The sequence below is a fragment of the Phacochoerus africanus genome, chromosome 11 (assembly GCF_016906955.1).
Source record: "Phacochoerus africanus isolate WHEZ1 chromosome 11, ROS_Pafr_v1, whole genome shotgun sequence".
In the NCBI taxonomy this organism is placed as follows: domain Eukaryota; kingdom Metazoa; phylum Chordata; class Mammalia; order Artiodactyla; family Suidae; genus Phacochoerus; species Phacochoerus africanus.
Window position 1 is genome coordinate 5,753,298 of NC_062554.1, and position 24,608 is coordinate 5,777,905.

Here is a 24,608-nt window from a genome sequence, read left to right on the forward strand (position 1 = left end):
TAATACATGTGTGACGTTGAGCGAATTACTCAACCCTCCATTTTCTATGAAATGAGCATGGTTCCGGCTTCAGCCTTGTGAAGATTAAATGAGATGATACTAGCTAATACTTAATGAGTGTTAGTACCTACCAGACCGCTTCTAAGTAATTAATGTCTGTCTATTCATTTTAATCTTAGGAGTCATATCTAAGCTATGTATTATTACCTTGTGTTAGAATGGAGGAAAATGAAGCACAGAGGTTGCGTATTTTGCTTATATAATGCAGATACAGCAATGTGCTCAGCATGGTGCCGTGCCTATAGTTAGCATTTACAGTATCAGCTTCTGTGTTGAAATGAATGGTTTTTATGAAGTTTCCACATGTACTGTATTTGTAAGTAACTGACCTCTGGCATAACATTCAAAGGCTCTTCTGTGGCACTTTTTCTTTCCTCTTGTCTCCATAGCTCTTGGTGCTGGACAGGCATCTTTGTTTGGGAACAACCAGCCTAAGCTCGGAGGGCCTCTTGGTACAGGAGCCTTTGGGGCCCCTGGATTTAATACTACGACAGCCACTTTGGGCTTTGGAGCCCCCCAGGCTCCAGTAGGTAAGTGTCAGTCACTTTAGAAAGCTTTACTCCGTTTTTTTCTTGCTCATACTTGATTTCCCTCTCCACCCCATCCTGTCCTGTCCCTACCACAGCAGTGCACACACTCAGGTCATTGAGCAGTCACGTAGTGCAGAAGGGCTTCTCATAGATCCTGGGCCTGCTCCCCCAAAGAAACCAGCTTTTAATTCATCTGGTATATAAGTAAGTTCATGTCTCTATGTGCTCATATTGCTGTGTTTTGCTTTAGTCTATGTATATTTAACTTGTTATTGGTAGATAAGAATTTAGTTATCACCTCTTTTCTTTATTCACTTCTCCCAGCATAGCTTATGTTTACTAAATTCCCTAAGTTTAGTTTACTCTATTAAAGTGCTCTTCATACGTCATTCATTTTTTGTGATATCTACCTGTCACCTTTAGTATTATTTCTAACTTAAAATTAACTTTTTAAAATAGTTTTAGGAGTTCCCGTCGTGGCGCAGTGGTTAACGAATCCTACTAAGAACCATGCGGTTGCGGGTTCGATCCCTGCCCTTGCTCAGTGGGTTAAGGATCCGGTGTTGCCGTGAGCTGTGGTGTAGGTCGTAGACGCGGCTCAGATCCTGCGTTGTTGTGGCTCTAGTGCAGGCCAGCAGCTACAGCTCCGATTAGACCCCTAGCCTGGGAACCTCCATAAGCCGCGGGAGCGGCCCAAGACATGGCAAAAAGACAAAAAAAAAATAGTTTTAAAGAAAATTATATTTTATCAAAAATAACAGTCACCATCGCCTGGCAGAAATAAAGTGACTGAGATGGACAGATGGCAGGGAGGGAGGAAGGAAAGAGTTGGTCTGTGTAGCATTAAATTCGTCTCCGGTGCTGTCACGCTCTTCCACGTTTCCAGAAACCTTTTCAGATTTAAACCATGTCTTTACATCCTTTTTCTTACTCTCTCCACTAGGAGCTAGTATTTTTTTTTTCTTTTTTTTTGTCTTTTTGCCATGTCTTGGGCTGCACTCGTGGGATATGGAGGGTCCCAGGCTAGGGGTCGAATCAGAGCTGTCTCCACCAGCCTATTCCAGAGCCACAGCAACGCGGGATCCAAGTCGAGTCTGCAACCTCCACCACTGCTCATGGCAACACCGGATCCTTAACCCACTGAGCAAGGCCAGGGACTGAACCCGCAGCCTCATGGTTCGTAGTCGGATTCGTTAACCACTGAGCCACGACGGGAACTCCTATGAGCTAGTATTTCGTGAGTCCTCTTTGTCCGGTAAGTGTCCTTTCTTACCCTTCTCTCTCTCTGATTTCTTTGCCCTCTTTATGTTTTTGTACGGATAACGTTGATAAGGGGCTCTCAGCTCATTATTACTGTCTTCTCTTGTTTGGGTGAAGAATAATGTAAATCTGCAAATGTAAATGAGTGTTTTATTGTAACTGTGAAAACGTTGCTACTTATCAGAGTCCACCTTTGTCAGGCAGCTTTTTCTTTTTCCTGTAACTTCTCACTATTTGTTTCCCCTGCATTACCAGCACCTTCCCAAACTAGCCCACATTCTTACGCGTGGTACCAGAAGTCTTTTATCCTGGGTAGCTCATTCTTTGATGTCTCTGGCCTGCAGCAGTATGGACTGATTATTCCTAGGGCTTCAGCGTTCCTCTGGGGTATTCTCTTCAAGTCTGCTCAGTGGGAGTGGTGATGTTTTCCTCTTGATCTGGTTCCTAAATGTTCTTCATTGGTTGCCCAGGTGAAGTGTCCATGGAAGGTAAACACGGACTCCTTGCTGTTCTGAGAACATCTCCGTTCATTCCGCACGCTTCAGTGCAGCGGAATTCTGTGTGGAAATCATTCACGCTTAGACTTTTGACCATATCGCTTCTTGCATGAGCCGTTTTTGATGAGAATTCTGATGCCTTTCTCATTCTTGAGACTATCCCCCACCCAAACAAACATTTTGGCTTGTCCCTTTGTTCTGAAATTTTAGTGATTTGCTTAGACCTTTTCTGTCTCAACATTTGATTTTTCGTCTGTTTTTACTTTCTAGGGGACTTTTTTTTGACCGTTTAGCATATTTATGTTATTTAAAAATTCTTTATTAAAGTAGAGTTCATTTACAGTATTGTGTCTAGATCTTTTCATTGGCTTCTAACCCATCTTTTTGGAATTTTTACCTTAAAAGAATTCTTTCTCATTCTCTGAAAGTTTTTTTTTTTTTTTCCAGGCATCCAGTTCTTAGATGCAGTTTTTTCTTGAAAGTGAATTTGTTAATGGACATTTAAAAAAAAAAAAAAATTGGTGGGGGACGGGATTCTTCTTGTTCCCACTTTTTTTTTTTTTAATGGCCGCACCTGCAGCATACGGAAATTCCCAGGCTTGGGGTGGAATTGTTGCTGTAGTCACCGACCTGCGCCACAGCCAAAGCAACATCACAACATCAGATCTGAGCCGCATCTGCGACCTACACCACAGCTTACAGCAATGTCGGATCCTTAACCCACTGAGCAAGGCCAGGGATCGAACCCGCATCCTCATGGATCCTAGTTGGTCTCGTTACCACTGAGCCATGACAGGAACTTCTGCACTTTAACTCTTTAGAATTATTTTTGTTTTACTCCTAGTCTTCAGTGATACTTTCCATTCATATTTTGAGAATAAAATCGTTAAAATCATCACTGGCAACTTGTGTATCTAGGTAGAGCTTTTTCATCAGTAGGTTTCACTTGATAAGTAGTCCAAGAACCAGCTCGTAGCCAGCGACCCTCGGAATGTTGGAATGCCACGTTCTTAGCTCTGGGACGATGCAGGGACTCAGAATAGGGGCCCTTGTTCTTCCCATATGTTACCTTGATTCCATCAGAGGCACACTCTGCCCTTTTGGCTTATATGTTGAACATGGTGGATTAGGAGGATTACAAGGTTAGTGGTTGTTTTGTATGTGTACTTTTCACAGGTTCTTCTTGTCTTTCTTCACTTTGAGTTCCTGAATCCCTGACCTTTCTGAGCTTCAGGCAGCTAGTCCCCCACCTTTAGCTTTGGCTCGAAGCCCCTGAGAGTGAACTCTAAGGTATTGCTTGCTCTCTCCTACTTTATCACTGTCCACTTCTTTCTCCTATCTGGTCTTTTAATACCTTTCTGTTCTTTGTCATTGTAGGGTATATCTGTATATTTTAATTTGTTTATGACCATAGATTTTAATTAGCTCTTTGGAGATAGCAAAGGTGAATTAGATTCTAATTAATTTTTGTGTGAAAATTAGAATCAGTTTTATCATAAAAAATATTTTCATTTTTTCTTTTCCTTAGTTTTCATTTCAGTAGGAGGTAGCATAAATACTGTAACCGGCTGTTTTTCACTTATATAGATTTTATTTATTTACTTAGTTATTTTAAAGGGCTGTACCTGCGGCATACAGAAGTTCCCAGGCTAGGGGTCGAATTGGAGCTGCAGCTGCTGGCTTACACCACAGCTCACAGCAACACCAGATCCTCAACCCACTGATGCAAGACCAGGGATCGAACCCATATCCTCATGGATCCTAGTTGGGTTCATTACCCCTGAGCCACAATGGGAACTCCTAGATAGCTTTTTGAATGAATTTTAATAATGCAACTTTTCCAAAAGCCAATTAGAAGTTCTGGACACAAGAATTTGACATTACAGTTGCATACACTGTAGCCAGTGCTGACTTTGAGAAAGCACGTCTTTGCATCACAGGATCTTAGTTAGAAGATGCTTTAGAGCTTGTGGGAGTCCCTTACTTGTCTTAAAACCCTCAGTTATGGTGGCTTCTTTACAGGTCAGTCCAGTCCATTGTTTTGTTCAGGTTGTTGAGAAACCAAAACCTGCCTTTATAGAATTTCCACCCAGTGGTTCTACTTCTACCTCCTAGAGCCAAGCAAAGTCAGTCTCCTATGGTTTCTTTGTGTTAACCCTAATGCCTTTCTTTCAGATAAATATCTTCAGTTTCTTCCATTCTCAGAAGACTTGATTTTTTATTTTTTTTTTCTATTTCTTCAGATGTGTTTTTTTAGTATGTTTTCAAATTACTACTACTAGAACTGAAATATAACACAATGGTAGCTTAACTAGTGTTTATGCTTGCTTTTTCTCTTATTTTTCGAACTTAGCATCTCTCTTCTGTATTTTGAAATAACACAGTTAACAGAGAAGATTTCATATTTAAACATGAAAAAAAATAAAAACATAAAAACATCCTCACACACTTTCCTAATTAGGTTTGAATTTGTTGAAGAAGGTTTTTGTTTTCTCAAGCCAAGGTGGGATGACCTGTACTTGTTAATGATAGGGTCAGCTGGTGCTGGTCAGTGTTTCTTTCTTATTTTATTTTTTATTTAGGATCCACGAGGATAGGGGTTCGATCCCTGGTCTTACATCATTGGGTTGAGGATCTGGTGTTGCTGTGAGCTGTGGAAGTTCTCAGGCTAGGGGTCACATTGAAGCTGCAGCTGCAGCCACAGCCACAGCAGCATAGGATCTGAGCCACATCTTCGACCTACACTGCAGGCACCACAGCTCATAACAACACCAGGTTCCTAACCCACTGAGCAGGGCCAGGGATCGAACCCACATCCTCAGGGATACTAGTCAGTTTCGTTCTCACTAAGCCATACCAGTAACTCCTGGTCACTTTTAATTTTTATTTTATTTATTTATTTATTTATTTTTGTTTTTTTGCTGTTTCTGGGGCCGCTCCCTCCGCATATGGAGGTTCCCAGGCTAGGGGTCGAATCGGAGCTGTAGCCTCCGGCCTACGCCAGAGCCACAGCAACACGGGATCCGAGCCACATCTGCAAACTACACCACAGCTCACGGCAACGCCGGATCCTTAACCCACTGAGCAAGGGCAGGGACCGAACCCGCAACCTCATGGTTCCTAGTTGGATTCGTTAACCACTGCGCCACGACGGGAACTCCGAATCATGATTTTTATAATTGTTAACTTGTTGGATGTAAGTTGTTTCCCAGTGTCAACTATTACAGATATGTTCAGTGAACACTTACAAGCATTTCTTTATTTTCTTTCTACTTTAATTAAATCCTTGTGTTAAGTTTTCATGACTGAAATTATTAGATTAAAAAATAGAAGAACAGTACTTGCTCTATGTACTATCATAGTGTTTCTTCTAGACAGATGAAACCAATTTGCAGTATTTCTAGCAATCCGACGCTTTTGCTTTTCTTGGGGTCACACCTGTGACATAGGGAAGTTCCTGGGGCAGGGATCTAAGTCATGCCACAGCAGAGGATCAAGCCGCTGCAGTGCCAATGCCAGATCTTTAACCTTCTGTGCTGCTTTTTATACAACTGTGCCATTGGTAGATAATGAAGTAAATAAATAGAAAATATTTCTTCAAGATTGTTTTGATTTCTTCAGGATTTCTCATTAGTCGTGGTGAACACCTAACTGGAGTTTTTTGTGTCTTGTCTCTTAGGAAATGCCTCCTTATGTCTTTGACATCTTAGTTTGTTTGTTTGTTGAATTTCTTCATAGTTTGCTTCTCTGCTCGCTACCAGTAATAATGCCACTGAGTGACTCTGAACACTTTGAAGACTCCAGCTCCAGAGAGAGTCTTGAGTTCTCTTGATTTAAGGCACTGGATCCTTGGACTGACATCTTGCCTTTTCTTTTTTTAAAAGCTTTAGCAGATCCAAATGCTTCTGCTGCACAGCAGGCAGTCCTCCAGCAGCACATCAATAGTCTGACATACTCACCTTTTGGAGACTCTCCTCTCTTCCGGAACCCTATGTCAGACCCTAAGAAGAAGGAAGAGGTAAATTGGGGGTGTTCCTGTAAACTCTGTTCTCGGGAATATGTGATGCTCTTCACTAGACCAGGGGATGAATTCTTTTTGTATCTGGAAGGTAGCATGACAGTTTAACGAGCACTGGATAGGAAGTGAAGGTTGAGACTTTCCAACAGCCCCGAAATAAGGCAAATATTATCCTCCTTTTATGTTTGTTTGTTTTTTATGGCAACACCCACAGCATGTGGAAGTTCCTGGGTCAGGGATTGAATCTGAGCCACAGCTTCGACCTGTGCCAGATCCTTTAACCCACTGCACCAGGTCAGGGATTGAACCCACATCACCGGTGACCTATGCCACTGCAGTCAGATTCTATGCCGTGGCAGGAACTCCAGTTTTGTTTTATTTTATTTTATTTTAGTCTTTTTTTTTTTTTTTTTTTTTTGCTATTTCTTTGGGCCGTTCCCGTGGCATATGGAGGTTCCCAGGCTAGGGGTCGAATCGGAGCTGTAGCCCCCAGCCTACGCCAGAGCCATAGCAACGAGGAACTCCAGTTTTATACCCATTTTACAATTAAGCAAACTAAGGTGCACAGAGGCTGATTTTCCTAACAACGTGACTTGAGTGACGAATCAAAATTTTTTTCTTACGATTTCTTTTTCTGGGTTTGTTGTTGTTGTTGTTTTGGCTGCACTTGTGGCACATGGAGGTTCCCAGGCCAGGGTTCAAACCTGTGCCTCAGCAACAACCCAAGCTGCTGCAGAGACAACACTGAATCCTTAACCTCCGTGCCACAGCAGGAACTCCTCTCTCAATTCCTGTATAGCTTTGTCTTAATCTCTTATGCTCTAGAGAGGATCTTCCGCTCGCTGTGCTGTGGCGTGGGGTTAAAGCAGTCTTTTGTCTGTTTAACCCTCGTTTTACCACTTCGAATCTATGAGATGCTGGGCATCTCTCTTTGTCTCTCTCAATGTGTTTCTTTTGTAAAATGGGAGTAGTGATATATGTGTTGAGAATTTAAGTTGCTCAGTGTGCAGAAATTCCTATTCAGTTATTTATGTCATCTCATTTATCCCTCAGCTGGTTCTGTATCAGTTTTAGTGATGGGTAATTGACGTACTGGCACTGTGTGAGTTTAAGGTTCGTAGCGTAATGATTTGACTTTCACACATCATGAAGTCATTATCACAGTAAGTTTAGTGACTGTCTATCCTCTCATATGGATAGAAGGTTAAAGAGAAAAAAGTGTTTCCTTGTGGTGGGAACTCAGCATTTGTTCTCCCTGATGCGTTCACGTGCCGCATCCGGAGTGGGGATCGCGTTTACCGCGGCGCGCGTTCCATCCCTAGTGCGCAGTTACCTCCCACCTGCAAGTCTCTGCCTTTTGAAGGTCTCCCTCTCAATTCCCATCCTCCGCCGCCTGCCTTGGGCAACCACAGCTCTGATCTCTTTTTTTCTGAGTGTTACGTTTTTGAAGTATAACTGACCTACTTGTTACACAGCATAGTGTTTCAATATTTCTATGTGTCAAAACCGGTCACCGTGATAGTAAGTTCGTTCCTATCCGTCGCCACACTAAGATTTTACACAGGTGTTAACTCTCTTCCCCACACTGTGCATCTCATGCCCGTGACTCACTTATTTTTCACTTATATGTGAAATCTAACAAAACAAATGGTCATAGGTATGAGAACAAAGAAGTAGTTTTCAGAGGGAGGGAGGTGGGAGGAGGAAGGAAAGAAAGAAGTGAGGGAGACTGAGCTTTAAACTTGCAGTTGGAGAATAAATGAGACTCCAGTAGGTGTCTCGTGGATGAATGGCGAGATGAGGTGTGAACTCTGATCTTTTGATTTTTAAGGCCAAAACCATACATTTGAGTAAGACTAGAACTTTCCTTGATTTGTTGCTGTTGTTGTTGTCATTTTTCAGAGATTGAAACCAACAAATCCAGCAGCCCAGAAGGCTCTCACAACTCCTACTCACTATAAACTGACTCCCCGCCCTGCCACCAGAGTCCGACCAAAGGCTTTGCAGACAACAGGCACAGCCAAGTCACAACTCTTTGATGGGCTGGATGACGACGAACCATCCTTAGCCAATGGAGCATTCATGCCCAAGTGAGTTTTTGTTAAATTAAGTGTGAAATACTAATGTAACCTAAGTATAAAGCTGTTAACTCTGTGGAAAATGTTATCGTTTGTTTTTAAGTTGAGAAATATAGTCTATCATGAAGAAAAATATGCCGCAGGAGCAGCCTAAGAAATGGCAAAAAGAAAAAAAAAAATGAGTTCCCTTCATGGCTCAGTGGTTAACGAACCCGACTAGGATCCATGAGGATGTGGGTTCAATCCCTGGCCTCACTCAATGGGTTAAGGATCCGGCATTGCCATGAGCTGTGGTGTAGGTCACAGACTTGGCTTGGACCCCACATTGCTGTGACGTAGGCCAGCGGCTACAGCTCTGGTTTGGCCCCTAGCCTGGAAACCCCTATATGCCGTGGCACTGCCCTAAAAAATAGCCAAAAAAAAGAAAAGAAAAAGAAAAAGTGACTTGATCAGTCCCAGTGATAAACATGGTTAATGTAAAAATGTTTGGTTAATACACTTTTAGTTTGGTGTATGCATGCTACTTACTCGGTTTTGTTTTTGAGATGTTAGTGCTTACGTAATTTTATTTTAAGCAGAAGACACTATTTTCTTACAACTCAAATTTGCCAAACCAATTAAGAATATATATATACACACACATACTTGTTTTAATTATTATAACAGATATTAATGAAAATGATTACATGGAAAATTGAAAGTATGCAGGTTTTTTTGTTTTTTTGTCTTTTTGCTATTTCTTTGGGCCGCTCCCGCGGCCTATGGAGTTTCCCAGGCTAGGGGTCGAATTGGAGCTGTAGCTGCCAGCCTACGCCAGAGCCACAGCAATGCGGGATCCGAGCCGCGTCTGCAACCTACACCACAGCTCACGGCAACGCCGGATCGTTAACCCACTGAGCAGGGGCAGGGACCGAACCCGCCACCTCATGGTTCCTAGTCGGATTCGTTAACCACTGCGCCGCGACGGGAACTCCAAGATTTTTTGTTAAACATTTAAAATTACGGGTAAAGTATGCATTGGAGCAAAAGTATGTTTTAGAGTGTTGAGATATAAGGGGGAAGGGTTCTCATTGTAGCGTAGCAGAAATGAATCCGACTAGGAACCTTGAGGTTGCGGGTTCGATACCTGGCCTTGCTCAGTGGGTTAAGGATCGGGCGTTGCTGTGGCTGTGGTGTAGGCCAGCAGCTGTAGCTCTGATGAGACCCCTAGCCTGGGAACCTCCATAGGCCGAGGGTGTGGCCCTAAAAAGCAAAAAAAAAAAAGAGAGATAAGGGGAAAGAGAACTGAAGAAACATACAAACCAAAATGTTAACAGTAGTTAACATATGGCACGATGTAATTTCATCTCTAAGTTTTTTTTCTAGCTGTATAACTGCATGCATGCACACACGCACACAGGCTTTTTGTGTTTTTTTTTAAACACCAAGTATTTTCCTAATCAGAAAGGAAAGTTTTGTTTTTTTAAAGCTTTGAGGGAAAAGTGGGAATTCATCATTTGCTGTTCTTTGTGAATTTTATAGTTTAAAAAAAATGTTCACTCCTTTTTTTTTCCCCCTTCAAAGTATGGTAAGCTGCTTCAGAAAAGGTGGAGAGTCCAAGTTTATACATTTCCTAGAACATCTTTGGATTATTTTGAAGGCCAGGATCTGTGTATTCTTCATGTTCATGTCTCCGCATTTAGCAGATTGTCTGGTGGACAGGAGATTAAAAGGGCTTGGATTCACCCTTTTCAGTCCAGTCACCAGATCACCAACTTTCAGGGTTTAAGGTTATGAGAAGCAGATGGAACCGGTTGCTGGAGTGGCAAGACACTCGTTTTCTGTTAATGCTGTGGTGTTGCTCTTAAAAGTCTTTACTTACCGTATCCGAAGCACTTGGCACAGTTAATCGCCCTCTTCCTTGCTGAGGTTAATGGACTTGCAGGAACCCCCCACTCTTCCGGCTTCATCCCTACCGTACAGGGTGCACCTTGTGTCTTCCTTGGTGGCGCCTGCCCTTCCCGGCATGCCTCCAACCAGAATGCCCCTGAGCTCAGGTCTTGAGCACGTCATCTTTGCCCGAAACACTTGTCCCTGTTTTCAGTTCTTGGGGGTACATACCTAGGAGTAGAGTTGTTTAGTCATACGTCAGTTCTACTTTTACCCTTTAAAGAACTGCCCACCTGTTTCCGCAGCAACTGCGCCATTTTACATGCTCCTCAGCAGTGCAGTGTTTTCATTTTTTCCATGTCTTTTTCAGCACTTATTGTTTGCTTGGTTTGTAGCCGTCTTAGTGGGTGTGAATGCTTGTAATTTGCATTCTCGCTCGCTCTCTTTTTTTTTCCCCCCCAAAGCCACACCTGTGGCATGTGGAAGTTCTCAGGCTAGGTAGGAGTCAAATCAGAGCTCCAGCTGCTGGCCTACACCACAGCCACAGCAATGTGGGATTCAAACCGCATCTGCCACTTATACCACAGCTCACAGAAACACTGGATCCTTAACCTACTGAGCAAGGCCAGGGATCAAACCCACATCCTCATGGATCTTAGTCGAAATAGTTAACCACTCAGCTACAAGGGGAGCTCCAGTCCAGTGACTTTTTAAGTGACAGTTAAGATCTTTTATATGATTTTTCTACTTAAGGCCAATATACTATAGGGATTCTCAGGTAAATCTGCTGTATACCAACTTGAATGTTTTAGGTGTTCGGGATCATTTGCATCATTGGGTATCAGGGGCTTTTACTTCTCTTTCCTTTTTTTTTTTTGGCCACACCTGTGGCATGTGGAATTTCCCAGGCCAGGTATCAAACTTGCACCACAGCACTGACAATGCTGAGTCTGTAACCTGCTGAGCTACCAGGAAACTCCTTTCTCTTTCTTATCTTTTTTTTTTTTTTTAATGAGAGTTGCAACGTTTATTTCAGGCTCTCTCTTGTTTTTTTTTTTAATTATTATTATTATTTTTTTTTCTTTTTTGCCACACAGGCAGTATGTGGGAATTCCTGGGCCAGGGATTGAACCTATGCCGCACAGCAGCAACCAGAGCCACAGCGGTGAGAATGCAGGAGCCTCAACCCGCTAGGCCATCAGAGAACTCCCTCTTTCTTATCTTTTTTTTTTAAAGAAATCTTCATTTAATCAACAAATACCTATTTTCCTTCAAGGCAGCATGCCAAGTTCTGTGGAGAAGCAGTCAAAAATCCTGACTGCTAAAAGAGAAAAAATATTTATTTAAAGAGAGAAAAAAAACTGTAGAGATAGAGTTGAAATATATGACAGTATGATGAGTAAACTAGTGTCTGGACAAAATGCTCAGGAAGTTCAGAAAAGTAAGAGTGTTTTCAAGATGATTTCCTACTTGGTTTTGAGGTGCTTATTAGCGTATTCTTAGAAATAGCAGAGTGTAATATATTTGAGACCTTGTGGTCTGGTTATATGTTTATGGGACGGGTTTGTGAATTGAACTTGTTTGATCAATTTTAGACATATATATGTATGTATATACGGACATATATGGCGGGAATTAAGAGTGCCCTTTTCTACTCCAGGTTTTAAGATGATGTCTTTGACTTACTTGAGTTCCTTGTCTTTTTGGTCTCTGTTTATAGGAAGAGCATTAAGAAGTTGGTTTTGAAAAACCTTAACAGTAGCAATCTCTTCTCTCCTGTTAATCGTGATTCAGAAGATCTGGCTTCACCATCTGATTACCCAGAAAATGGAGAGAGGTAAACTGAATTCTGTTTTGGGTTATTTCTGATAGCTTTGTTCTCATTTAGAAGAGATTCTGAAATTAGAATTTATCATCCTATGAAAATATATGAAATTCGAAGTATTGCATCATGTGTACACCTAGAAATTATGTCATATTTTTGGTTGTTTTTGCTTCTTGAGTACTTTAGACCCTAAACTCATTGTTTCTCTGATTCAGTTCTGCAAAACTATTTTGGTATTCCATGTATGTTATTTTGGACAGGGTTAGCATGCATATGACAACTCTTCCCCCCCCTTAAAATAAGGGATATTTTAGTTGTAATATTTATTAAAGTGATACATAGTTGTAACCAAACCAAAAAAAAATTATGAAGGAGGAAATGCATATATATACAATAATCCTTAATAGTTACAGTTTACAAATTTATTTATAAATATATTCTTATAGAGATTATGCATCAAATAATATTCTGTAACCTGCTTGTTTCCAACTACTAGAAACACCTTTCCATATCTATATGAATAATCTGCTTCCTCTTTTTGTTTTTGTTTTTTCTTTTCTTTTTCAGCCGCACCTGTGGAATATGGAAGTGGGCTAGGGGTCAAATCAGAGCTGTAGCTGGGGCCTATGCCACACCCACAGCAACACTGAATCCGAGCTGCATCTGCAATCTACACTGCAGCTTACGCCAACAAAAGATCTTTAACCGACTGACCAAGGCCAGGGATCGAACCAATACCCTCATAGAGAGAATATTGGGTCCTTAACCCACTGAGCCGCAATAGGAACTCCATCTTGCCGCCGCCTCCTCTTTTTTTTTTCCTTCCTTTCTTTTCTTTTCTTTTTTTTTTTTGTCTTTTTGTCTTTTTGTCTTTTTAGGGCCGCACCAGTGGCACATGGAGGTTCCCAGGCTAGGGGTCTAATCGGAGCTGTAGCCGCCGGCCTACGCCAAGGTTCCTGGTCAGATTTGTTTCTGCTGCACCATGATGGGAACTCCCTTGCCTCCTCTTTTTTAATGATGCTGTAACAGTTACTGAGACCATGAGATAATTCAATCAGTTCTCTCTTGGAGGACATTTAGGTTATTTTGGTATTCCTGTATTCAAAATACTGCCTCAGGGAGTTCTTGTTGTTGCTCAGTGAAAATGAATCTGACTAGCATGAGGATGCAGGTTCAATACCTGGCCTTGCTCAATGGGTTAAGGACGTGGTGTTGTCCTGAGCTGTGGTGTAGATTGCAGAAGGAGCTTGGATCCCATGTGGCTGTGGTACTGGCCAATGGCTATAGCTCCAATTTGACCCCTAGCCTGGGAACCTCCATGTGTTGAAGATACAGCCCTAAAAAGACCAAAAAAAAAAAAAAATGATGCTTCAGTGGGAAATCTTTATATATGTGTCTTTGCTTTTTTTTTTTTTTCCTCTTTGGATACAGTTTTAGTATCATTTTTCATTAATGAAGTATTTTCTAATACCTTACTGATTGTATTAAAAATAAAAATTTTTTGTGTCTTATTTTGAAATTCGCCACTTATTCCTTGACCCCACATAGTATGGCAGCCCCAATTGAAAATTTGGGGACATGAAATCTACAGCCAGATGCTTTGGGTTAAAACCCCAACTCTAGCACTTAAAACTTTGTGACTTCGGGCAAGTTATTTTTCTATGTCCGAATTTTCTATGAAATAGAGGAAAATGATAGCAGCCTGTTTCACAGGATTCTCTTAAGTATTAACTGAAGTTTTAGTAGGTATAATTACCTCACACCATGCCAGATCATTAGGAAAGGCTTAGTAATGGTTACCAATGTTACCGTTGTTGCTCTTGCTCTTAGCACCCGGGGCTGAGATTTTGTTTACTTTCTTCTTTTTAGATTCAATTTTATGAGCAAACCAGTGGAAGAGAACCATCAGCAGGATGGAGATGACGATTCTCTGGTGTCACGATTTTATACTAACCCAATTGCCAAACCCATTCCTCAAACCCCAGAGAGTGCTGGAAATAAACACAACAGCAGCAACAGCGTGGATGACACCATTGTTGCGTTAAACATGCGTGCTGCCTTGCGAAATGGGCTGGAAGGAAGCAGCGAGGAAACCTCTTTTCATGAGGAGTCACTGCAGGATGACCGCGAAGAACTAGAAAATAATGCTTACCACATGCATCCTGCAGGTCAGATGCCAGTTGGCACATGGGTAATCCCTTACCAGTCATTCGAGACCTCGTTTGTCCCAGATTTTCAGCATGATAGAACTCAGCTGTTTGAACTTTTAAGTGTTTTTTAATTGTATTTTATGAAAGTGAACATTTAAACCCTTTCACTCATGCTTTGGTTGATTTGTAATTCACATTTTTGTGTACCTTTGGAGTAGTTAAAATTCATTTCATTAGTTATCTTGGTATAGTTAAAATATCCCAAATTTTGTAGCCAGAGAGACTACCCTCATAACCTTTACTCGATTTATAAACTGACATAGATTGCCTATTAGTTTTTTAATTAAAATAATAGTGATAAGTATCATATGAGGTTTTGGGGTTTGATAGATTAATATATAGACCACCGTGCCGAACCAGTGTAGGTATTCAGATGTTAGTGGTCGCTGTGGTTCTTATCGCCTGTTCTGTGCTTTTCTTGTTTGTTACCAACATTGAACTGATCGTTTCTTCCCAGCTAATCCATGAAATAATTAGTATAAACTACAAGATTAGAGCATCTCGATCAGATGCTTAAATTTTGCCTTTTTTCTGTGTTGGGTGTTGACAGATGTCATTACTTTCCCTCTTGCCCCTTTTTAACTGAGGTACAATTTACATATAGTGAAGCGCACAGAATTCAAGTGTTCATTTCAGGAGTTCTCATCGTAGCTTAGGAGAAAGGAATCTGACTAGTATCCATGAGGATGCAGGTTCGATCCTGGGTTAAGGATCCGGCATTGCCATAAGCTCTAGTGTAGGTCCAAGATACTACTCGGACCTCACGTTGCTGTGGCTGTGGCCTGGCAGCTACAGCTCCAGTCCAACCCCTAGCCTGGGAACCTCCATGTGCTGCAGGTGTGTCCCTGAATTTCATTTCAGTGAATTTTTTTTGTTTTGTTTTTTGTCTTTTTGTCTTTTGTTTGTTGTTGTTGTTATTTCTTGGGCCACTCCCACGGCCTATGGAGGTTCCCAGGCTAGGGGGTCGAAGCGGAGCTGTAGCCACCGGCCTACACCAGAGCCACAGCAACTCGGGATCCGAGCCGCGTCTGCAACCTACACCACAGCTCACGGCAACGCCGGATCGTTAACCCACTGAGCAAGGGCAGGGACCGAACCCGCAACCTCATGGTTCCCAGTCGGATTCGTTAACCACTGCGCCACGGTGGGAACTCCCATTTCAGTGAATTTTGACATATATATATATATATATACTCAATCAAGAGGTAGAGGAGTTCCCGTCATCACTCAGGGGAAGCGAATCTGACTAGTAACCTTGAGGGTACAGGTTGGATCCCTGGCCTCGCTCAGTGGGTTAAGGATCCGGCTCAGTGGGTTAAGAATCTGGCATTGCCGTGAGCTATGGTGTAGGTTGCAGATGCAGCTCAGATCTGGCATTGCTGTGGCTCTGGCATAGGCTGGCAGCTATAGCCCTGATTTGACCCCTAGCCTGGGACTTTCCATGTGTTGTGGGTCCAGGGCGGGGAGGGGGGGAGAGGTAGAGCATTTATTTTTCTTTTCTTTTTTTTTTTTTAAATGGCCTCACCTGTGGCATGTGGAAGTTCCCAGGCCCAGTGTCAAAATGGAGCTGCAGCTCCTGGCCTACACTACAGCCACAGCAATGCCAGATTTGAGCTGTGTCTGCAACCTACACCGAAGCTCATGACAACACCAGATCCTTTAGCCCACTGAGCAAGACCAGGGATGGGACCTGCATCCATCGTGGATACTAGTCAGGTTCTTAACCCACTGAGCCACAGTGGGAACTCCTAGAGCATTCTTTTTCCATGGAAATTTTCTCATCTCCAAAAGTTAACCACAGCCTGCTTTCTGTCACATAGCTTAGTTTTGCCTATTCTTTTTTGTTTTGTTTTGGCCACACTCAAGGCATGTGGAAGTTCCTGGACCAGGGATTGAACCTGGGCCGCAGCAGCGACCTCAGCTGCAGTGACACTGGATCTTTAACCTGCTGTGCCACAAGAGAAATCCAGTTTTTTCTATTTTTGAAACTCATATAAATGGAGTCATACTGTACATACTTTTTTTTTTTTGCTCCTTTTTTTTGTCTTTTTTGCCATTTCTTGGGCCGCTTCCGTGGCATATGGAGGTTCCCAGGCTAGGGGTCTAATCAGAGCTGCAGCCGCCAGCCTAATCCAGAGCCACAGCAACGTGGGATCTGAGCCGCGTCTGCAACCTACACCACAGCTCACGGCAACGCCGGATCGTTAACCCACTGAGCAAGGGCAGGGATCGAACCCGCAACCTCATGGTTCCTAGTCGGATTCGTTAACCACTGCGCCACGACAGGAACTCCTTTTGCTCCAATTTTTATGAGATTTTATCCATGGTGTATATATACCAACAGTTCATTCTTTTTTTATTGCTGAGTAGTATTCTATTACATAAATATGACACATTTAGTTTCTCCATTTCTGTTAGTAAACATTTGAGGTTATTTTACAGTTCATCTTGATGTGTCTATAAGATTTTTCTATATCTAATTATCTTATTGTTTTCCTATATATCTTCTGGTCACTTGGTGCCCTAGGGAAATAACTTTATATTTTCACATTAAGAATCCTAAGTATCTATATTTGTGTTTATACATCTACATGAGTTCATTATATGCTAAATCTTAAATACTCAGTCTAGAGTTTTTATTGCTTCTAGGTTTTTCATTGACCTCTGTTGCTACCGCCCAGTTTAAAATTCCGCTCCCAAGGACACCTTAACAATCCACCCTCTACACCTTGCCGTAAAGAAGCAAGTTGAAGCATGTCGGCGGCATTTTTGGAGGCTGGAATTTGATATTCTATTGGCCTTAAACCCTTTTCTCTCAGAGAGCGAGTTAGTCTGATTTCTGTCTATAACTGGAACAAGCATACTTGTGCCATATTTTTTCAGAAATATATCTAGATAATGTTTTTTAAAATAACATTACTGTAGACCTTTAGGTTTCCATTTATGGGACTTGCTCATGTAGGAGTTTTCATCTTGATTTTAGCTATCAAATTGAGGGTGTAAATTTGAAAGATAAAAGAGCTTTATGGAAGACAGTAGGGTATAAAATTTAAAGTATTGGGTTTAGAGTTTTAGCTCTGTCTCTACCACTGAATTACTCTGTAATCCCAAATCCTGGGTTTGGGCATCTTCCATGTGTAAGATAAAAGTAAGAAGTCTTTCCCAGAATTTATGGAATACCTTTCATAGTACAGTATGTTAATGGGTATCACATGAGAAGGAAGTTCTATGATTTAAAGTCTTAGGGGGAGAAAAAAGGAGTTCCCGTTATGGCTCAGAGGAAACAAATCTTGACTAGCATCATGAGGACGCAGGTTCGATCCCTGGCCTCGCTCAGTGGGTTGAGGATCCAGCATTGCTGTGAGCTGTGGTATAGGTCGCAGGTGCACTTGGATCTGGCGTTGCTGCGGCTGTGGTGTAGGCCACCGGCTGTAGCTCCGATTCGACCCCCTAGCCCAGGAAGCGCCATCTACTGTGGGTATGGCCCTAAAAAGAGCCCCCCTCCCAAAAAAAAAAGTCTTGGAAACCTAGATTAAGTTAAATAGGATTTCATTTTGTGTTTTCAGAACCTATAATATACTCTCATGTGCATATTCCCCAAAATTACTTAACCATTTTTCCAAGTTGGTTTTCTAAGAAACACTATTCCAGGGAGAAACCATGTTGAAAAACCATTGGAAAAATGCTTTATTCCTGTATAATTTTCTCTTTATATATAATATGATGATTTCAGGTGATTATCCAGGAGTTCCCGTCATGGCTCAGTGATGACAAACCCAGCTAGTATCCGTGCACCTCCACCTGAGGACAGTCACGACTCATACCATGTTTCCTTTGTCATAGGCATTGTTCTCACTAAGGTTGGTTACTATACCATTCCCTCTATGGACGACCTTGCTAAGATCACCAATGAAAAAGGAGAATGCGTTGTCTCTGACTTCACCATTGGTCGGAAAGGTGAGTGCGTGTTTAGGAGTTTGCGGTGTATAAACCACTGTGCCTGCACCTTATTTTTATAATTAAGTAAAGGAAGCTGAATTTGTTTTTTACCTATATTTGGACCCACCTTGGCCTGAGTAGACGTTTTCATTGACAAGTAACAAAAGAAGACTAGAACTTTATAACAGTCTTAGGTAAGTATTTGACTCATTGAGACTTTCTGCAGTTAAAGAAAGTACTCTGAACAGCAAGAAATACAGTGGGTTAAGCATCCAGCGTTACTCGAAGCTGTGCTGTAGGCCTCAGTTGCAGTTCCAGTTCAGCCCCTAGCCTAGGAACCCACATATGCTATAGGTGTGGCCATTTAAAAAAAAAACAAAAACCGTAGGATAACATAAGCATTGTAAAAATGCATTTATCAAATTAAGCATTTGGTGTCTCTTTCAAATACATGTAGATGAAATATTCTATTCAAGATTGCTGGGTGAGGTGTTCCATTTGTGGCACAACAGAAGCAAATCTGACTGGGAGCTGTGAGGTGGTGGGTTTGATCCCTGGCCTCTCTCAGTGGGTTAAGGATCTGGCGTTGCTGTGACCTGTGGTGTAGGTCGAAGACACAGTTCAGATCCCACATTGCTGTTGCTCTGGTGTAGGCCAGCTGCAACACCTCTGATTTGACCCCTGGCCTGGGAACTTCCATGTGCCACCAGTGCAGCCCTAAAAAGTCAAAAGACAAAAAAAAAAAAAAAGATTGCTGGGTGATTTAAATTATTGATTAATGTTTAGAGCTGCTTGTTCCTTCTGATTAATCATTAGAAGTATAAAGTGGGTATTTGCCTTCTATGCAGGATGAGTTTTTAACTCTTTGCTCTGATTTATAGGTTATGGTTCAATCTATTTTGAAGGAGATGTTAATTTGACAAATCTAAATTTGGATGATATCGTGCATATCCGAAGGAAGGAGGTGATTGTCTACTTAGACGATAACCAGAAACCACCTGTGGGCGAAGGCCTAAATAGGTATTTTATTTACATGTTTGGAAAATAATCAGCTAAGTCACAGTTTTTCCTGTTACCACGGGTGTCTTCATGTTGCGTATGTTGCTCTGCACCTTTGCCTCTTCGCCTCACTATGTAGTGTGTGGTTATTGTTTCTTCACTGTTCATTCACGGCGACAAGTGATACAAGAAATGCTACGTGGTGACCTTCTTGACTCCTTTTCTCTAATGTTTTAAGGTCCAATCGTTAGTTTTCCATAATATTTTACTTTTTTTCTTGTTTCTGCTGTGATTGTGCTTATTAACCCTTTCTCTGTATTTAGTGTGAGACACTAGCTCATAATATGTCTTTAGACAGGTCAGGGGGCCATAGTTAAAATAATTTATGTTCACAGCCCACCAGGATTGAATCAGGAATAGAAAATCTGAACAGCCCTATAACTAAGGAGTAAATTGAGTTAGTAATCAACAGCCCCGACTGCTGCCTCCACCCTATTCAAGCCTTGGACCACATGGCTTCACTGGTGAATTCTCTCTAACATTTAAAGAAGAATTTACACTAATTCTCCTCAAACTCTTCCTCAAAAATTGAGGCGAGAACACTTGCTAACACTTTGCATGAGGCAAACGTTACCGTCATTCAAAGCTAGACAAAGATGCTACAAGAAAACTACAGACCAGTCTCTGTAATATTGGTGTAAATATCCTCAAAATACTAGCAGTTAGAGCTCAGCAGTGCATCAAAAAGATGACACTCCATGACCATTGGATATATTGTTGAGACGGCTCAACATAAAAAATTGAATATAAGCCTGTTTGCTTTGGGAGAGAAGACTCAAGTTCATGAAATACAGGCAGAAAAATCCCAAAGTAACACAGATACCTTTATTTGCGATTTATATAGATGTTACTTGGCTTTCTGGTCTTAAGTATGAACCATTCACCCTTCACTTGGTTGTACCTTACAGGAAGGCCGAGGTTACGCTGGATGGAGTTTGGCCAACAGATAAAACATCTCGTTGTTTAATCAAAAGCCCAGATCGACTTGCTGACATCAACTATGAGGGAAGATTGGAAGCAGTTTCAAGGAAACAGGGAGCTCAGTTCAAAGAGTACCGTCCTGAAACAGGTTCTTGGGTGTTTAAGGTATGGTCACTTAACCTAACTCTTATAATCTGCGGTCATTCATTATAAATGGTATATAGTATGTGGAAGTTATAAACCTGGTTTTGTTTTGTTTTTTTCTTTTTAGGGCCACACCCATGGCACATGGAGGTTCCCAGGCAAGGGGTTGAATCAGAGCTGTAGCTGCCAGCCTGCACCACACCCACAGCAACTTGGTGTCCGAGCCACGTCTGCAACCTGCACCACAGCTCCATTTGGCAATGCCAAATCCTTAACCCACTAAGCGAGGCCAGGGATCGGACCTGCATCCTGATGGATGCTAGTCAGATTCATTAACTGCTGAACCATGACGGAAACTCCTATAAACTGTGTTAGAAGAGAGCCTATCTTAAATTTTATTTTTACATAAAAGATGTAGAGATACATAGTATTTTCTCCAAATTATACATTTTATTCAATCCCAGAGTAAGTAGCTATTATTATAAAACTTTATGGGCTCAATATTCAAGTCCTGACCCTGTTTTATGACCATTCCCATGTGGTTTTTCTAATATGTGGCATCATTAGGGACATCAGGCAGACTTTTTGCCTCTTGATAGATCAGCTCTTTCTAAGTAACTGTTACTCTTTTAAAGGTTTCTGGGGGTGTGGAGGTTGGCTTCCACCCTTCCTCAGTAGTTCAGTCCAGCGGCATCATTCCTTTCTAGGCCAGTTGGATTGTTTAGCTTGTTGGAGTCCTTGTGGAGTCCTATGTGGATATGAAGGTGCTAACGGCCCTTTTGGAGGTGGTTTCCTATATTTGATATATTAAGTTAATAAGTATTTGAGCAGCTAGTACATACACTAAAAACCATCTAAATCTTAGAAAAACAGTAAAGTATGATAGGTGACATTTCACTGTGCTTTAAATATTTTTGATGGCTCTTTTTTTTTTTTTTTTTTAAAGCTAATTCTGTAAGATTTTGAATATAACAGTGTTAAATTGATTTTGTCGGATTCTTCTCTGCCTTAGGTCTCCCATTTTTCTAAGTATGGCCTTCAGGATTCTGATGAAGAGGAGGAGGAACGGCCATCCAAAACTAGTACAAAGAAGTTGAAGACGGCCCCTTTGCCTCCTGCAGGCCAGGCCGCCCCATTCCAGATGGCTCTTAATGGCAAACCAGCACCTCCACCCCAGGTAGAGACAGGACAGTGAGTTTGAATGGAGTCCATGATCCGGAAGCTGAAAGCAAGTCCCTCAGCACAAAGCTGCTTATGTCCCTGGAACTTTGAAGAGTACTGGTGTACTGGCAGTCGTGTTGACACGAGTGTAAGGGAGGGCCTGAGGTGCTCCTGGCATCTGCTTTTTACTTGCGAGATTCAAAGAATTCTGTTTGGATCATTCTTTTTACAGATTGTCGTTCTAAACCCCTTCCTCTCTTATTTGGACTTGCTGAAGTCTCTACTCAGTGATCAACTTAAGCTAGTATCTTGCTTGTGTGGGTTGACGCAAAGTAAATCACACTTTTGTTGACGACCTGATGTGCAGTTTAATCTTGTTCCTTACCTCCATGGTTTCTTAAAAGTTCAGTTAGCTTTCTGCAAGGGTTTTTAACTCCATATTTCTCAAGTTTCCCTCTACTTCAGGTAACCTCTTGATACTCGTATTTTAAGAATACATAATCTTTATGAAAATACATAAATCTTTAGAATACCAATGAGTTATTTGGCTTGGAGAGTAGAGGCCTGCATTGTTTATTAAAATTACTCACGCCATACTTTTTCAGTGTTGTTAAGCCAGAATAAATAAACCTTTTGTCCTTATAAGGAAAGGTTTGTAATCAAATATCAGGTAGTTTACTTGCCGACTCATAAGAGTTTTACTTTCTTTGGGTGTTGTTTATATTCAATCAAGTTATTTTTTCCCCTTTGCTGCCATACTCCCTCAAAGAAGAGAACTTAATAGAAAATTTCTTTGTAAAGCATCCTCTACCTCTCAGCTGCTAGAAGCAGGATCTTTGGAATTTTCTGCGCTGCAATTCTTATGGCTGCTGAAATGTGTGATTTTTATGATTTATTAAATAATTTATTGGGAGGCACTTTCTGGAGGTGGTTGTGTATAAATGTTCATGTTTGTGTGTACCTGGTGAGGGGAGGGTGTGATCCAAGTGGAACATGGGAAATATGCTGACTTTTTATGTTGATAATGGTAGCATTTAGAATACCCCTAAGAAATCTTCCGAACTAAAGAAATACTGTAAATGGACTCAGTTTTCCAGTTACACACATTCATTTTGTCTGAATCACATACTTTGCATAATCTCTCTTTCCAGAGTGTTTTTTAATCTTACGTAATATGTATTGCTTAGGATAAAAGTCAGATAGCCTTCTTTTCTGCCAATAAAAGTAATACATAGGATGCTAAAGATAGAGCTGAAAAAAGCTTGCTTTATCTGTGGACAGACAGAGCAAATTTATGTGATGTCGGCCATCAGTGGTCTTTTTTAGGCTCTTTAATTTCCAGAGTACAGATAGTAAGATAACTGTAAGTTCCCGTGACAGCACTGTAGAAGGTGAGAGTTCTTTTGAAAAACAGGGCGCTGAAGAGTTTCCAGAGAAGGTTCTAGGAAAGAGAGGTAGTGAGGACCAAGAAGGACAGAGAGAATAGGTGCAAGTCCCTCAGACGTCTCCTCTGAGGAAGTGCGTGGTCTCTGGCCTCTTGGATGCAGAAAGCAGAAACAGGAGAAAGAGGTAGACTTGTTCAGATATTTGGGCCAACGTGATAAAACAAATAACATGGGACCCTGGAGCCCTCTCCTTCCTGATGACCTAAGTGAGAGAGGTGGGAAATGCCAGTGGTTACTCAGCTTTTCGTCGTTAGCACCAGAGACCTCTGTTTTACTTGGCGTGGGCAAAATACTGGAGACATTCGAATGAACGGGAACAGCAGTCTTCTTATCCCTGCGTCAAGATGACTGTCCCCACAGTGTCACCTGGCCCCGGAGAGGTGGATCTTCATGATGGTGTTCAGTCTGCTATGGCTTTTTTTTTTTTTTTTTTTTGTCCTGTACACAGGCTCAGGCTCTCTGATCTGGTGGGGACGAAGGGGTGCGAGGGGAGGGTGGCGGGTAGGTTTGTTACGTTGTTAGGAAGATACTCAGTTGCGTGTAGTACCACCTTTTATGTGAGATCCTCAGCCCTCTCTTTGCAGTTCATTCTCAAGCCTTGCTTTGCTTCCAAAAAAACAAGTACATCTAAACAATCAGAAAAGGTAACTGAATTTTTATATAATCTTCTCCTCTGTGTCTTTTAAGTTAGAGAAAATGGTGGCAGGATAGCCTTCATCACAGATGAATTAGGGCAGTTGCAGGAACATTTGTTTGGAGCATTTGTTCCAAAATGCTGACCTGAGACCCAGTTTTCATCTGGTAATTTTCATCGCTGTCTTGATGAGTTTGAGTCTATAGATCTGGCAGCGGGTCTAGGCATATTTATTTATATTTTAAAAGCATTCCCGCAGGCGATTGAGATATGCAGCCAGGTTTTGAAACCCACGGCCTATAGAAGTTCCCGGACCAGGAAGTGAATCCAAGCCACAGCTGTGACCTACAGCACACCTGCAACAACACTGGATCCTTAACCCCCTGCACTGGGCCGAGGATGGAACCCATACCACCACAGAGACAATGCTGGATCCCAACCCACTGTGCCACAGCAGGAACTCTTCCATTTTACCTTGTATTTACTTTTTTAAAAGAATAAAGTGGCAGCTATCTAAATTTACCCAGTGACTCAATATGTATTTTAATTTATATTTTATGTAACATATATATTACATATATAATAATTCCGTAACCACAAGTCTTTTTGTCTCATACTATTGAGTTGTCTGCCTCTGTAGTAGTATCGGTGAATGTATTTGTAGAAATATACACCAACTTCAGTGGGCCCTTGAAAGCCTGACGTGCAATTTCTTTTGAATACAATATTCTTGACCGGGCTGATGTTCCAGCAAAGTGAATACAACACGTTCTTTGTAGTTAGGAAAGGAGTTTTTGATTTTGGACACAGGCAGGAGTAGTAGTCATACTCCATTAAGCTGTTGGCTGGGAAGACAGTCCGAATTCTGTAAATATGACTTTGACCTTGGATTGGAGTTCACCCTTTGTTGAATTAAGGTAGCCTGCTTTGCTTTGCTTTACTTGAATTACTTTCTCTC

General features: G+C 41.6%; 1 protein-coding gene across 5 annotated transcripts in view; it reads left to right on the top strand.

Moving 5' to 3' along the window:
• The window catches only part of NUP98 (nucleoporin 98 and 96 precursor), a 100,251-nt gene that overhangs the window by 48,198 nt on the left and 27,445 nt on the right, over positions 1-24,608 (top strand). For 3 of the 5 annotated variants that reach the window (XM_047753993.1, XM_047753994.1, XM_047753995.1), the window contains exons 12-20: positions 450-590; positions 6,232-6,365; positions 8,268-8,455; positions 12,033-12,149; positions 14,007-14,305; positions 18,191-18,304; positions 19,168-19,306; positions 20,254-20,431; positions 21,423-21,587. In XM_047753993.1, the coding sequence (XP_047609949.1) occupies positions 450-590; positions 6,232-6,365; positions 8,268-8,455; positions 12,033-12,149; positions 14,007-14,305; positions 18,191-18,304; positions 19,168-19,306; positions 20,254-20,431; positions 21,423-21,587 (1,475 nt within the window). The remainder of the gene's footprint in view (positions 1-449; positions 591-6,231; positions 6,366-8,267; positions 8,456-12,032; positions 12,150-14,006; positions 14,306-18,190; positions 18,305-19,167; positions 19,307-20,253; positions 20,432-21,422; positions 21,588-24,608) is intronic. The other 2 variants (XM_047753997.1, XM_047753996.1) reach the window with 1 other exon arrangement.